The sequence below is a fragment of the Myxine glutinosa genome, chromosome 13 (assembly GCF_964187855.1).
Source record: "Myxine glutinosa chromosome 13, kmMyxGlut1.1, whole genome shotgun sequence".
Taxonomy (NCBI): domain Eukaryota; kingdom Metazoa; phylum Chordata; class Myxini; order Myxiniformes; family Myxinidae; genus Myxine; species Myxine glutinosa.
In genome coordinates this window covers 13,459,866-13,474,231 of record NC_136273.1, presented here as the reverse complement: position 1 = coordinate 13,474,231, position 14,366 = coordinate 13,459,866, and the positions used below count along the sequence as shown (strand labels likewise).

The 14,366-nt window shown below is 42.4% G+C and overlaps 1 protein-coding gene across 1 annotated transcript; it reads right to left on the bottom strand.

Annotated features, from left to right (window-relative positions):
- Positions 1-601: 601 nt before the first annotated feature.
- On the bottom strand, positions 602-13,351 carry LOC137438311 (keratin, type I cytoskeletal 19-like). The gene is made up of 9 exons (XM_068133429.2): positions 12,902-13,351; positions 10,989-11,071; positions 9,552-9,708; positions 9,275-9,445; positions 8,703-8,828; positions 2,047-2,261; positions 1,051-1,267; positions 831-914; positions 602-625 (listed from the first exon to the last, which is right to left on the bottom strand). Exons 1-9 carry the CDS (start codon positions 13,349-13,351, stop codon positions 602-604), a joined length of 1,527 nt encoding a protein of 508 aa, XP_067989530.2.
- Between the last annotated feature and the right edge of the window lie 1,015 nt (positions 13,352-14,366).

The following is a 14,366-nucleotide window of genomic DNA, read 5'->3' as shown; positions in this document are numbered from 1 at the left end:
ATCTTATCCGAATCCAAATTCAGATCTTCACCAAAATTGAATCCATCTGTCCTTGTCATACACCCAATTGCTCCACCAAGTTTCGCCCAAATCCTTCCATAACTTTTTGAAATATCGTGCTATGTCTCGGTTTTAGCCCTATCACTCAATGGTGAAGAATCAATTGAAAATTAAATAATTATTATATCCGAATCAATATTTAGATCTTCACCAAAATCGAACCAATTCTTCCTTGTCACATACGTAACATCTCCACCAAGTTTCGTCCGAATCCATTCACAACGTTTTTGAGATATCCTGCTATGTATCGTTTTTGGCCATATCTCCCAATGGTGAAAAATCACTTTAAAATTCTAGTAGCCGGATCCGAATCCAGATCTTCACCAAAATCGAATAATTTCGTCCTTGTCACGTACGCTACGTCTTTGCCAAATTTCGTTTGAATCAGCCCACAACTTTTTGAGATATTTTGTTCACAAACAAGCAAACAAACAAACAGACAGACAGGGGTGAAAACATAACCTCGATCCACCTTTTGTGGTGGACGTAACAAGAGAATGCAGTCAAGAAAGTTATCTTTAAGAGTATTTTGAAGGACAAACTACTCCTTGATGTAGTGCTCCACCTAAGAAACACCAAGTTACAGGTTTAGTATATTTGATCCGACTTATTAAGGAAAGACCTCAGAATAAGACAATTCGGAAGTACAGATGCTGATAATGAGGCATTTCCTTGTTGAAATTGTAACTTACAGAAATCTTTCATAGAAGAGCATTTTACACAATGTGGAATGTTCTGCGTTATGGGATACAATTATAGTAAGACCTTACCTCGTCCAGAGTTAGGAGATTCGGACGAAGAAACCCGAGAGGGGTTTCCACCACAGGACTTCCTGGTACCACCGTGAGAAACACCTGCGGTCGTGAAGACAGATGTGGAAGAGACACCAGTGGAAACGGGAACCCCCATTATGGAGGAGCCAGTAGAACGACCACCACCTTGGCATGATGAGTATACAGATCCACTGTATCCTTTACTTTGGTCCACTACCAAAGCGGAACCACCACCTGATGTAACCGAGGTGTTTGCTGTAAGGTTGGTCGGAAGATTGCTATGGCCACCACTGCTTCCAGAGTAGCTGAACCTGCTTCCACTCTTGATGGTGGAGGAACTCGTATCGGTTGAAATGGAAGATATGTAACTGCTGGTGGTGTTTGATGGTAGATCTGTAGCACTTGCTGTGAATAAGGAAGATATATTCATCCCCCTAGAGAAACAAAGTTATGGAGAACTTCAATTAGATCAACAAAGAGAGGATGACATTGAAACACGTCAACATGAAAGATAAGTTGGGGTTTGGAGTCTTCTGGAAGTCTAATGTTGTTTCTGTCTAAGGGCCTTGTATAAAGTATTTTTTTGACTTTGAATACACAAGTGTGATGTGCATTATATTATGGAAACAGAAAAAAAAATTGTATTTGATATTCTCAACATACTTCTTGAGCAAAGGTCAATGTGGACCAACGCCATGTATACTTTGTATCACTTCACAGGATCATCTTATATTGGTTTCAATATCTGAACTTTCTCAATTTTCAGGTTTTCTTTCTCAACTTTCACACTTACACCATCTCAACTTTCAGGCAATCACTATCTAACTCTATTTCAGGTCTACTATCAAGAACCATCAAGCAGCGGGTTTACCAGACTTGGTGGCGGAACGGTCTGGAGCATCCACTCTGAGTCTGGGAGATCGGCGGTTCGATCCCTGGCAAGGTGATACTGAAGACTTTAAAAATGGTATGCGCATGATACCTGCTGATTCCTTCCTTGATGCTCAAATTTTACAAAGAATAGAGTATGGCAACCATTGCGCAGACTTGATAGGCCAAATAGCTTCCTCCTGAATTGAAGTTCCTTATGAAGAAAGGCTTCACTTAGCATTAGCCTTATGTCTTCCATTTTAGACATGAGTTCATCTGTACTTTTAATGGTGGGACTCATGGTTTTGTGCAACAACGGTGTTAAAATTTCAGGAAGTCTCACTCTTCTGCTTCGATGAGTCGCCTGTAGGTAGCGATCTCCATCTCGAGCTTCATCTTCGCGTTGAGCAGCGCCTCGTGCTCGCAGAGTTGCTGGTTGATGCTGGAGCAGACGTCACGCAGTTCAGCTTCCAGACGGTCAATGGATGCTTGTAGACCCTTGACGTCACAGTCGAATTGCTCTCCAAAGTCTTTCAATGTCTCCTCCAAAGCAATGTTCTGAAGGACAGAGATAACATGACAATCCATGGCCTATTGGGATTATAAAGTTCATTTAATCGTTTATTGGAGATACAATAAAAACATGGAAACAACAAGTACATTCTCACTGAATCTCCATCCAGATGTCTTATATGAAACACCTCTGCCAGGCTGAACAGTTCACATTTTGTATCCCACTGATAGTCCGGATCTGGATTCGAACCTGAACCAAAATCGAATCATCTTGAACTTACCACCTACCAAACTCATCCACCAAGTTTTGTCATAATCTGTCCACAACTTTTTTAAATACCATCCTATATATCGGTTTTGGACCCATCTCTCAATGGTGAAGAATAACTTAAAAAAATTAAAAACTCATCTTATCCGGTTCCAAATCCACCAAAATCTAGGCATTTTGTCCTTGTCACATACCCAACCTGTCCACCAAATTTCGTCCGAATTAGTCCACAACTTTTTGAGATATCCTATTCACAAACAGACAAAGGGGGACAACAGACAAGGGTGAAAACAACCTCCATCCATCTTCGGTGGTGGAGGTAAAGATACTATGTTCATAAAAGAATGAACACAACACTAAAAAATACATTTACCAAACAGGAGGAATTGACGAACTGTGTAATAAGCAGAGGGGTTTTGTTTTTAGGCCATATTTTTGCTAAACAGACACGAGTCACCAAAGTGTTCAAATAGGAGACCGACCATCATGTCCAAAAGCAAAACCCGTTGTCAGTGTAATTCTCTTCAATCTCACTCTTCCCTCCAGGTGTTCAAGACAGATGTTCACCTCCATCCCAAGTTACCCCCCATCCAAAACCATGATCTTTTCTACACCTGTTAAACCACCACCAGCCCTCCCAAAAATGCTGCTTACGTATCCATCTTGTCTGCCCCTTGCATTTCCCCTACCCCCTCATCGTTACCCCCATCCCTTGTTGTCCGTCTCCGTCTATTTTCTCCCTCTGCCCTGATGTTGGTGTTTCCTCTCCTCCCCCTGCTGTTCCTTTCCTCATGTTGCGCCCTAATCTGTTCTGTGCTCCAGGTCTTCCAGAAGACTTGAATCTGCATCCAAAAAAATGAATTGCTCGGCGATGAAATTACAAATTATTCCTAACTTTGAGATGATATGACACCATTCTGAAATTGAAAGAGAAAATGCTTTCTTTCTCTTGTGTATTACCTTTTGTTTAATCCCATGCCTGGATTGAATATTAGAACATCCTGGTGAAATGCCCGGCGGATCAGTCTGACGCCAGGGAAAAAAAATCAAACAAACAGGTTCATTGCTAGGGATGTGCAAGGTCCATGTGCCAGACTCTGGATATCCCGAAATCTCAGCCATTGCACAACAAGGGATTGGATCACATAAAGTGTAGCCAAGGCCTCTATAATAGATACTTTTTTAAAACAGGACCTGAAGTTCGCAGTGGAGCTGCCACACACATGTAACACACATGGTCATACAGATAAATACACGAAACAATACAGGACTGTTAGATGAGACAATCACGCAGCCACTGGGCTTGGGACGGGGCAAGGATGGGTGTCGTCACTTCCTGGGGCACTCTGGGTACCAGCGAAATGCTTAATCGGAAGAACTTGGCCTTGTATGTGGAGGGGAAGCATAATCAAGTGTGACGACCCTTTTGATATACCTTTTACTGGAGGGCAATTGTTGGAAAATATGATCAAGGTTTAAAATACCCTTTATTCCTGTACCCAAACTATCCCACCCATCCCACCTCCTCAAACTCCTCAAAGCTACACCATCATATAAACTGTTCCAACCTGTGATATTTTACGGGCTTTTATATTAGTGTAGATATAAAGGTCGTCCATGAGTATTAGATTACGTTGAAGCAAAAACTCCTCTGCTACAAAAGAACGAAGGCACAGACTCATGGAAGAACTAAATGGTATTCATAGAATACTTACCCTGCGCAGTCAACTTGTTGTGAGCCAACTCTTCTGTTTTTGAACATTTTTTCCATTGATCCAATATGGCTGCCGGACCACGTGAGCGATGACATCATAAATTTACATTCTCTAATATAATTGTTGCATAGATCACGCTCAATACATTTCAAACTGATCAGACTAAGCGTTGTCCCTGTCGAATTATGACGTCATAATTATGGCACAAATGACGTCATCGTTAACACCTAGTCCCCATATGGAGTTCTTTACAATGAGCCACGTTTCAATTTTTTCCATGCAGCGCTTTTGGAGAAGTATAGGTGCAACATTTTTCGGTTTTTCAAATATGGCGCCTGTACCACATGACCTATGACGTCATGATTATCATTAAAATATTCTACAGGAGGAGGTGTTCCGTTGATGAAAATATCGTGTCAATCGGACCAACGGTTGCCGAGAAAATGAATTTTTAAAATGCAGACACGTACGGCACACATACACATGTGTGCAGTTGAATGCTTAACCCCACTTGTCGCTTCGCGAGCGCAGGGTAAATATACACAAATAATTAAGTTAAGCACCCCCCCCCGTTTTTTTACAACCTCGCACATTACAAGTTTGTTGTCGTCAAAACAGTGTAATATACCCATGATATTGCTATATTTTCTGGAGAAGTGATATTATGGTCACATAAAAACATAACAATCATGCCGTTTTCAATATTTTATTCTGAATAATTTAAGGTGAAATTTTTTGGGAATTTTAGGCATATTTTCACCTCAATTTAAGTATGGAACTATAGGTCCATCACGGACAGTGTGGATGACGTTTATGTTTTCTAACGTACAGTCATTGTTCTGAGAAGACCTCTAGCGATCTTTGCGTCAATAACGTGTGTAGGACCCACGTGATCGGATCACTGACTCAACCAATCACTTTTTTTCACTTTGATCACTCAATTTCATCAATGGATAATTGCTAATGTCATACCAATCATTATTTGATCTCACATACCTTAGAATATATGCCAATGTATACATATACACAAAGAATATATATTAGGGGGTGCTTACCTTAATTCGTTGTGTAGGGGTGCTTAACTTAATTCTTTGTGTATATATAGCAGAATGGAACAAAATTGAAAGGGGGAAACATCAACAGCAGAGTAGAAGCGACTGTGAGATCAAGGGTAGGGGGAGAAGGACACATGGGAGTGAACAAGCTGAATGAAACACAGTAGGAAAAGGAAGGGGATAGGGGGAATGAAATATAAAAGGAACAAACTAACCGCTGACTAACAAACAACAAGTACAAAAAGTTTTAATTAAAACAAAAGCCGCGTCGATGTTACACAATGCCTAGATGCAGCTGTGCCTATAACGTCGATGTTACACAATGCCTAGATGCAGCTGTGCCTATAACGTCGATGTTATAGGCACAGGACATTCCTATTGATTCGATTACTTGATGTTATTTTTGTGCAAAGTGAAAATATATCTCGGCAATTTCCCGTGTGTGGCGACGAATTTTTAATATATCTCGGCATTTTCCCGTCTGTTATTTCAGGCGGTGTATGACTGACCATGCCGCGATTAAAAAGAAATATATCTCGGCAATTTCCCGTGTGTGGCGACACGTGAACGAAGCTATGCTCCTCTCTCCACATTATTGTGACGACGTATAAATTAAATATTTCATCGTGACGATTGTCATCAAATGGACGAATTTTTAATATATCTCGGCATTTTCCCATCTGTTATTTCGGGCGGTGTATGACTGAGCATGCCGCGATTTAAACAAAATATATATATCTCGGCATTTTCCCGTCTGTTATTTCGGGCGGTGTATGACTAAGCATGCCGCGATTTAAACAAAATATATATATATCTCGGCATTTTCCCGTCTGTTATTTCGGGCGGTGTATGACTGAGCATGCCGCGATTAAAAAAAAAAAAATCTCAATGGACTTGAAGTTACAGGCCTTTGAGAATTCATTTCGTTCTATAAAGGGCAACTTTCATCGGATTTTCTTCCCGTTTTTTTTCAACCGAGTCTAAAACTATGTTAGCGACTGTGAAAAATGAAATGATATATCGAATTTGATTTGAAATAAAACTGTGTGAGAGAGGAAGACACCACGGGCCTACAAAACAGACCTCAAAGCTATGCGAGTTAATAAAATGGTGGATATTTGTTTATATGAAGCCTCTCCCAAAATGGGTGGAGCTATGGTTCCCAGAATGGGTGGAGCTTCGAGGTTTTGTCTTCTCTGCAAGAACAAGAAGAAGAAGAAGAAGAAGAAGAGGAAGAAGAGGAAGAAGAACAACAACAACAACAACAGCAGAGGGCACTCTATGAGCAGCGTCTGCGACGCGGCTAAAAAGAGGTGAATGAGAGGAGGGGAGGAAATCACAGAAGCCTGGAAAAAGTGAGTGCTTGGGAATGGGGTCATTTGGGGTAGAAGAGATCATGAGAATGGATGGGGAATGATCTGATGTAGTGATGAACAACAGCTTTGAAACCCTGGAGGGAAGAATGACACTGAACAGATGGAGGAAGTTGGTTCCACATGCCAGAGAAAAGAGGAACAATAATTGAGTGGAGGTGAGTGGTGAGCTTGGATTTTGGAATTTTAAGAAGAAGATGGTTATTGGCAGATTATGTGTATCCTGCAGAAACCTGGGAGGGATCGATCCAAGAGAGGGCAGATGGTGCAAGACCAAAAAGGAGGAGGTAGAATAGAGAGAGGCCACCAACTTGTCTGTGATGTGAAACTGAAATCCCAGCTTCGTCGCAAGAAATCCCCGGCTAACCCTAACCCCTCGATTTCCACGGTATCATGAAGGGGATCACCACATCAACAAAATAGGGAGAAAACTAAAACTCTGGATAATGTGAGACATAAGCGAAAGAGGAATACCGGTATAAAATTCATCGTTGAGAGTTTTAGAAAAATATAATATCCATGAGTCTGCAGCAACACTTTCTGATTGACGACTTTTCTTCGAAAACCTAAACAGTCGTACGTCCACCCAAAGTAATGGGTAGTGAAGTGACCTGTTGAGAGGAGTTTAGGAAAGGCCATAGACCAATTTCAAAATAAATAGGAAGGATCGCAACCAGTCTTCAGTGAAGCAAACACTCTCATCAGTTCACGCCTCCTTCGCCGATTGTGCGTTGACCTCTTTGCTCCTTAATATAGCTCTTCCATGTGATATACCTGTGCTATCTACTATAAATGGATGAGGTGTGTGTGTGTATGTGTGTATGTGTGTGTGTTTTCACTTTCATCACTCACATCAACAAATGTCTGATCTTCATACCTATGAATCGCTATATGCATCGCTGTTGTAGGTGCTACAGTTAAAAAAAAAAAAGGAGCATCGAGTGATTTTATACATCATATGATGCAATTTTGCAAAATACCCTCTAATGGACGAATAATAATACATATTCTTGGGGAAAATGCCAGGGGCATAGAAAATGCCCCTTTACATAAGGTTGTGCCATGTGGCAAAGTATAGAAAAGGAGGGACATTCCATAGCTTTTAGAAAATGCCAAACAATAGAAAATAAGGGGCATTCAAAAAATCTCATGTACATGCTGGACTACCCTGTGTTCTTAGGAAGAACCAAGTAATGCTCTAGAAAAGTTCATATAAAGGGGCAACAATTTAATTTATACACCTGCATGAAGAAGTAAATGTATTTTATTTGCCAGATGTAGGGCACCCCTCTATTAATTACCTTCATTATCTTCAAATAATTACTTATTATCTTTAAAATCATCATTAATTATCCATTAATTATCTTCAAAAGGGTGTTTTAACACACCTAAGCATCCAGTTTTCATTCATGCATTCACTTGGAGTTCGAGAAGTATGCTTGCAAAGTTTGGGGCTGTTAGGTTTCATGGTTTTCGAGTTATGGAGGAGACGGACTGACACACACACTCTTTTATTATTATATATAGTATTCATATATGGGTACGGTATTTTCTTAATTATTCAGGCAATTTGGCCCGCCATTACCATGTTGCATCACTAGTTAATCTTTTGCTACAGCTTTAAATGATGATCCTCGTGATGTTTTCCTAAAGTTTAAACAAACCGATCTTGATCGGGTGACCCCACTTGTATCCACCCTCCACGTCACTTGTGTCTGCCACACTCTGTATTGTTTGTTATGCAAGTCTATTTTACTTGGGCGAATTGCCCCAAAATTTACTGAACCACATTATTGTAACACACAATAGGCCAAAGTCAAAATAAAAATTTGCAATTCTTCATGAAATTGTTGTTAAAAACAAGGAAGTGACTCAGTGGTGTAGTGGTGAGACTTCAGAGTATTCTCTCCGATTCTGGAAAGTCAGCAGTTCAAACCCCGGCCGAGTCGTACCAAAGACTTAAAAAATGGAACTTCAATGTCCTCAAAACAAACGAGTATGAATCATTCTTTGATAGCTCCTCATTTCTGGTGATTTGTATGACTCCCTGACAGTGCCAAGATATCAATGCTCACCACATTCCGAAGAGTCTCCAATTCCACCTGCGCACCCTGGAACTGCTGGCGAACCTTACTGTACTCCTCCTTGGTTCTTTCCATCAACGCGTTGCTCTCATCACTCGAAGAGCTGGCTTGATCCAGCTGTGGAAAAATAAGGGTCACTTCACCACCATCTCTTATCTTCCCCCATCCAAAACCTTGATCTTTTATACCCCCATTAATTCACCCCAGATCCACTTTTTTTGAAATTCCGACTTCTTTCCTGGAAGTCTTAGCAGTAGTGTCCATGTGTTTTTTACCTCTCCCACCCCCCCGCCCCAACCCCCTTCCCATACCTCCTCCCCCCAAGCCCTCTCCCTCCCACAGATCTCCCGTTGTTCCTGTTCTCTGCTGTTGTACTTGTGTACTTCCCTCTCTCTCCCCATCTTGTCTCCCACTCCATTTATCATATGTTTTATGTGTCCGTTTGCTACTCGGGAGCTGATTGAGATTAAGGAGGGATTTCAAAAAAGGACATTTATGTTACCTGGGGGGTGGTGAAACATGTATCGCACTTGGTAATGGGGTAGGTGAGCTTCAACAATCACCTTGCTCCTAAACGATGCTTCTGCCTCATCGCGATTCATCTGGATCATGGTCTCGTATTGTCTCCTGACTTCCGCAATCATGGCGGCCAGATCGACAGTTGGAGATTGCTGGACTTCGACATTGAGTGATGGGTCGTTTTCAAGATTTTGCTTGCGGAGGGCATCCATTTCCTGCAATGGAGTCAGGAGTAGATCAGGCTCTTGTGTTCATGAACTGTGGAGTATTTCAAGTGATGAGCAGCACATCGTACATATTGTTCACCGAACACGGCCTCACCTCCCTGTGGTTCTTCTTCAAGGAGGCCTGTTCTTCGGTGAGCATTTCTATTTCTCCACGGATACTCTCACAAGTCATGAAGTACTCGTTGTTGAGCTGTAGAAGCCTTGAGATGTCCGCTTCCAACGATTGCCTCATTTTTGCCTCAGTTTCCAATCTGTTGTTCAGATAAACATTTAAAACAATCTTACTATAATTCACCGAATGTCTGTCCGTCCGTCCGTCCGTCCGTTCCCAGGTACCGCAAAAACGGCTGAACCGATCGCAACGAAATTTTGGGTGGGTAATCCTGGGACCCCCTGGAGTAAAATAGGCTGTATTGTTTTTCCAATTTTCTTCAAATTTTTCCTATTTCCAATTTTCGAATTTTCCAGTTTTTCCAAACACGATGGAATAATATTTACCGATGTGAACAGTTATGTGGCTTTTATTGAAATTCTACAAATACTGTTTAGATTTTGATGATTTGCGTGTGATATGATTTAACGGATGTTTATATAAATCGTTTAAAATAAAAAAGCCTTCAATTTCTGATATTTTGCCTTTACATTTGGGCCTCCCAATTTAAGCCCCGCCCCTAGGGCGGGTACCGTCGAGGCTCGTGAAAAAGCTAAAACCGTTAATCGTAATAATCGTTGCTCGTAACCGTTGCTCGTAATAATAATAATAATGTTGTTGTTTTGTATGCAGCCTGTGGCTACTGGTTACATCATTTTCTGGAAGTGCAGCTGTGCCAATGATGCAGTGCCCCTGTTACTGGTAAGTTTTGCCGACCTCGGGCAGATGACAGGCTGAGTCAACCCACCTGGTGTTAATTCAACAGCTCAACAGGGGCTCAAACTCAAGAACCCTAAGATCTTAAACCAGCCACCTCAACCATTAAGCCAAAACCAGGCTAATGATAATTTATAATAATAAACGTTGTAGATTTTGAGATACTTGGCTTAAGGTTCACCATCAAATGCACTGTATATGCCACTTTTTAATCATAGGGTGGTAAAGGTAGGTGTAAAGGCCATTTGGCCCTTCATGCCTGTGCCATCTCACCTCTTGAAGGTAAAATGCTAATTACTCTGATAAGCCAAAGCGAGGAATTGAGCAGGGCAATGGCACACAATAGCCTACTCTTTTCGAAAACATGCAGCGGGATTAGTATAAGTTCCACGACCAAAAGGGAGAAGGGACAATCAAGCGAAAGACTGTGTGCTGCGAGACCATGAACGGCTTGTGTAAGCACAGCCTCAGACCGGCAGTTTTAGTCAAGTCTGACCTTTTTGGGATCAAACAATGACAGACCAGGAGACAATATGAACTATCAGGACACCCAAAAGCCTAATAGATGGAAATCGAACCTCAGGATTACAAGTGATGAGTAGCGCATCAATGGCGGTCACCAATGAAGCAGCATGAACGTCACCAATTGAGGAAATGACTTACTTGAGATGGAAATCTTCAGCCGCCAGTTTGCAGTGATCCATTTCCAGTGATATTCGGCTGTTCTGAACGGTGGCCTCCTCAATCTGATTGATAAAAGGTAATGGGGGTGGGGGGGGGGGGGGGTGGGTGTTAATAAAGCAACAACGCACGCACACACAAAATAAATATGTATACATATATATACACAGTGCATGCAGAAAGCATTCAGACCCCTTCACTTTTTCACATTTTGTTATGTTGCAGCCTTATGCTGAAATCGTTTAAATTCATTTTTTCCCTCATCAATCTACACTCAATACCCCATAATGACAAAGAGAAAACAGGATTTTAGAAAGTTTTGCAAATTTATTAAAAAGAAAAAACTGAAATATCATATTGACATAAGTATTCAGACCCTTAACTCAGTACTTAGTTCAAGCACCTTTGGCAGCGATTACAGCCTCGAGTCTTCTTGGGTATGACGCGACAAGCTTTGCACACCTGGATTTGGGGATTTTATGCCATTCTTCTCTGCAAATCCTCTCAAGCTCTGTCAGGTTGGTTGGAGACCGTCAGTGGACAGCCATTTTCAGGTCTCTCCAGAGATGTTCGATTGGGTTCAAGTCGATTTCAGGGCTCTGGCTGGGCCACTCAAGGACCTTCACAGAGTTGTCCCTAAGCCACTCCTGCGTTGTCATGGCTGTGTGCTTAGGGTCATTGTCCTTTTGGAAGGTGAACGTTCGGCCCAGTCTGAGGTCCTGAGCACTCTGTTTCAGGTTTTCATTAAGGATATCTCTGTACTTTTCTCCGTTCATTGTTTCCTCAACCCTGACCAGTCCCCCAGTCCCTGCTGCTGAAAAACACCCCCACAGCATGATGCTGCCACCACCATGCTTCACTGTTGGGATGGTATTGGGCAGGTAATGAGCAGTGCCTGGGTTCCTCCAGACATGACGCTTAGAATTGAGGCCAAACAGTTCAATCTTGGTTCCATCAGACAAGAGAATCTTGTTTGTCACAGTCTGAGAGTCCTTTAGGTGCTCTTTTGCAAACTCCAAGCGGGCTTTAATGTGTCTTTCACTGAGGAGAGGCTTCCGTCTGGCCACTCTGCCATAAAGCCCAGATCGGTGGAGTGTTGCAGTGATGGTTGTCCTTCTGGAAGTTTCTCCCATCTCCACACAGGATCTCTGGAGCTCAGCCAGAGTGACCATCGGGTTCTTGGTCACCTCTCTTACCAAGGCCCTTCTCCCCCGATTGCTCAGTTTGGCCGGGCGGCTAGCTCTAGGAAGAGTCCTGGTTGTTCCAAACTTCTTCCATTTAAGAATTATGGAGGCCATTGTGCTCTTGGGAACCTTCAATGCAGCAGAATTTTTTTTGTAGGCTTCCCCAGATCTGTGCCTCGACACAATCCTGTCTCTGAGCTCTGCAGGCAGTTCCTTCGACCTCCTGGCTTTGTTTTTGCTATGATATGCATTGTCAGCTGTGAGATCTTATATAGACAGGTGTGTGCCTTTCCAAATAATGTCCAATCAATTGAATTTACCACAGGTGGACTCCAATCAAGGTGTAGAAACATCTCAAAGATGCTCAAGAGAAATGGGAGGCACCTGAGCTAAATTTCAAGTGTCATAGCAAAGGGTATGAATACTTATGTCAATGTGATATTTCAGTTTTTTCTTTTTAATAAATTTGCAAAACTTTCTAAAATTTTTCTCTTTGTCATTATGGGGTATTGAGTGTAGATTGTTGAGGGAAAAAATGATTTTAAACGATTTCAGCATAAGGCTGCAACATAACAAAATGTGAAAAAGTGAAGGGGTCTGAATACTTTCTGAATGCACTGTATATATATGCAAATATATATATATATATATATATATATGGCAGAATAGATTGATGTAAATGCATTATCTGTCTGTCATTTGGAGACTTACTTTTATAAAGAAATCTTTAATGGTGGACAAATAATAGTCCCAGTCCGTTTCTTGAGGGCCGATTTGCTTCCGCGACTCCTGGATCTTGAGCTCGAGCTCACGGTTGGCTGCCTCGAGACTGCGGACCCGGTCGAGGTAGCTCGCTAGGCGATCGTTGAGGCTCTGCATGGCTTCCTTCTCGTCTCTGAGCAGCACCGAGCTGGTGACGCCGACGCTCGAGATACTCACGACTCCGCACGTGTTGCTGGAAGCCGAGTACGGGGGAGCGATGCAGACCCGGGCTGGGGTGCACGGGCGGAAGCATCCGGAGCGGACGCATCGTCCCCCTGCTCCACCGTAGACGCTGACGGAGCTCATGGGACGTCCGGGTCGCCTGGAATTCGAGTACAAGGAGCCAGAGATGGAGCGCGAGGCCCTGGAGCAGGTGGACAATCCGTACGAGGGAAGCATGTCGAGAAACGAACAAGGAGCCTTCGCTTCTGCTCAAGATGTGACACAAGATCTACTACAAGGTGGAAGATCTTCCCTTATTTATAAGTCCTGTAGTCGATGTAAATCTCGAGCATAATTCGGAATTGTCCATGTGAATACCAAACCGGTTTGTAATCGGATTACGCCTTAGATCTTCAATGTAAACTCGATAAAATCTTGTACTTTTCCGATTAGGGTCAAACCTTTGGGATCCCACGTGGTTCGATAAACACCCATTGTTTGCACCTAATTGACAGCAAAGTGTTGTTTACGTTTAGAAAAGGTGACTTAACACCGACATCCGAACGGCTCTATGAATCATCTTTGCCATTTTATCCATTTGAAAGTGCCGACATTACATGTTTGATTGTCGTGGATTTAGCACCAATCAACTTGAACCATTTGTGTCCTATTTCGTCACAATGGAAAGTTATAAAAAGAGTCTTTCATTGCTAAGAACCTCGGCATGACGACTTCGACATATCTCTGCGACACGGTGTCGTTTGTCCACATGTGACGTTTTATGGCGGTTACAAAGCACGCCGAAAGGGATAACTTCTCAAAAGAGAATGATCCGTTGAGAAATGACTCCCATCAGATGGGTCTGTATGGGCGTCGTCAGGTGTAGTTATGATTCCTTTTCATCATCGCGTAATGAAGAGGAAAAATGATGCAATCGATTTCGAAATGGAGGCTTTTGGTGGATTCGCGAGAATTGCAAAAATGCTCTCGATGGATTTTTGGATTAAAGCAAATGGTAGAGCGGGGTTTTGTCGCTTAAACCAATGGGGGTACTAAAGGACACACGTACAGGTAGTGGACAAAAACACAAAAAAATCATGAATAGGGCGTTGGGCCACCATGTGGGGCGAGTACGGTCTGCACGCGTCTGGAATTCTGCAGGAGGGATGCGGCACCATTCTTCCAGGAGAAAGTCAATCAACTCACACCTACTTGATGGAGGTGGGAAAGCTGTCTCAGGCATCATTCCAGA

Excerpts from the sequence above, each read along its gene's own strand:
- LOC137438311 (XM_068133429.2), bottom strand. The coding sequence starts at position 13,351 with ATGCTTCCCTCGTACGGATTGTCCACCTGCTCCAGGGCCTCGCGCTCC. Across the intron at positions 9,709-10,988 it reads GCTGAAGATTTCCATCTCAA|ATTGGAAACTGAGGCAAAAA; the intron begins GTAAGTCATTTC and ends TCTGAACAACAG. Across the intron at positions 1,268-2,046 it reads CGACTCATCGAAGCAGAAGA|GGGGATGAATATATCTTCCT; the intron begins GTGAGACTTCCT and ends TTGTTTCTCTAG.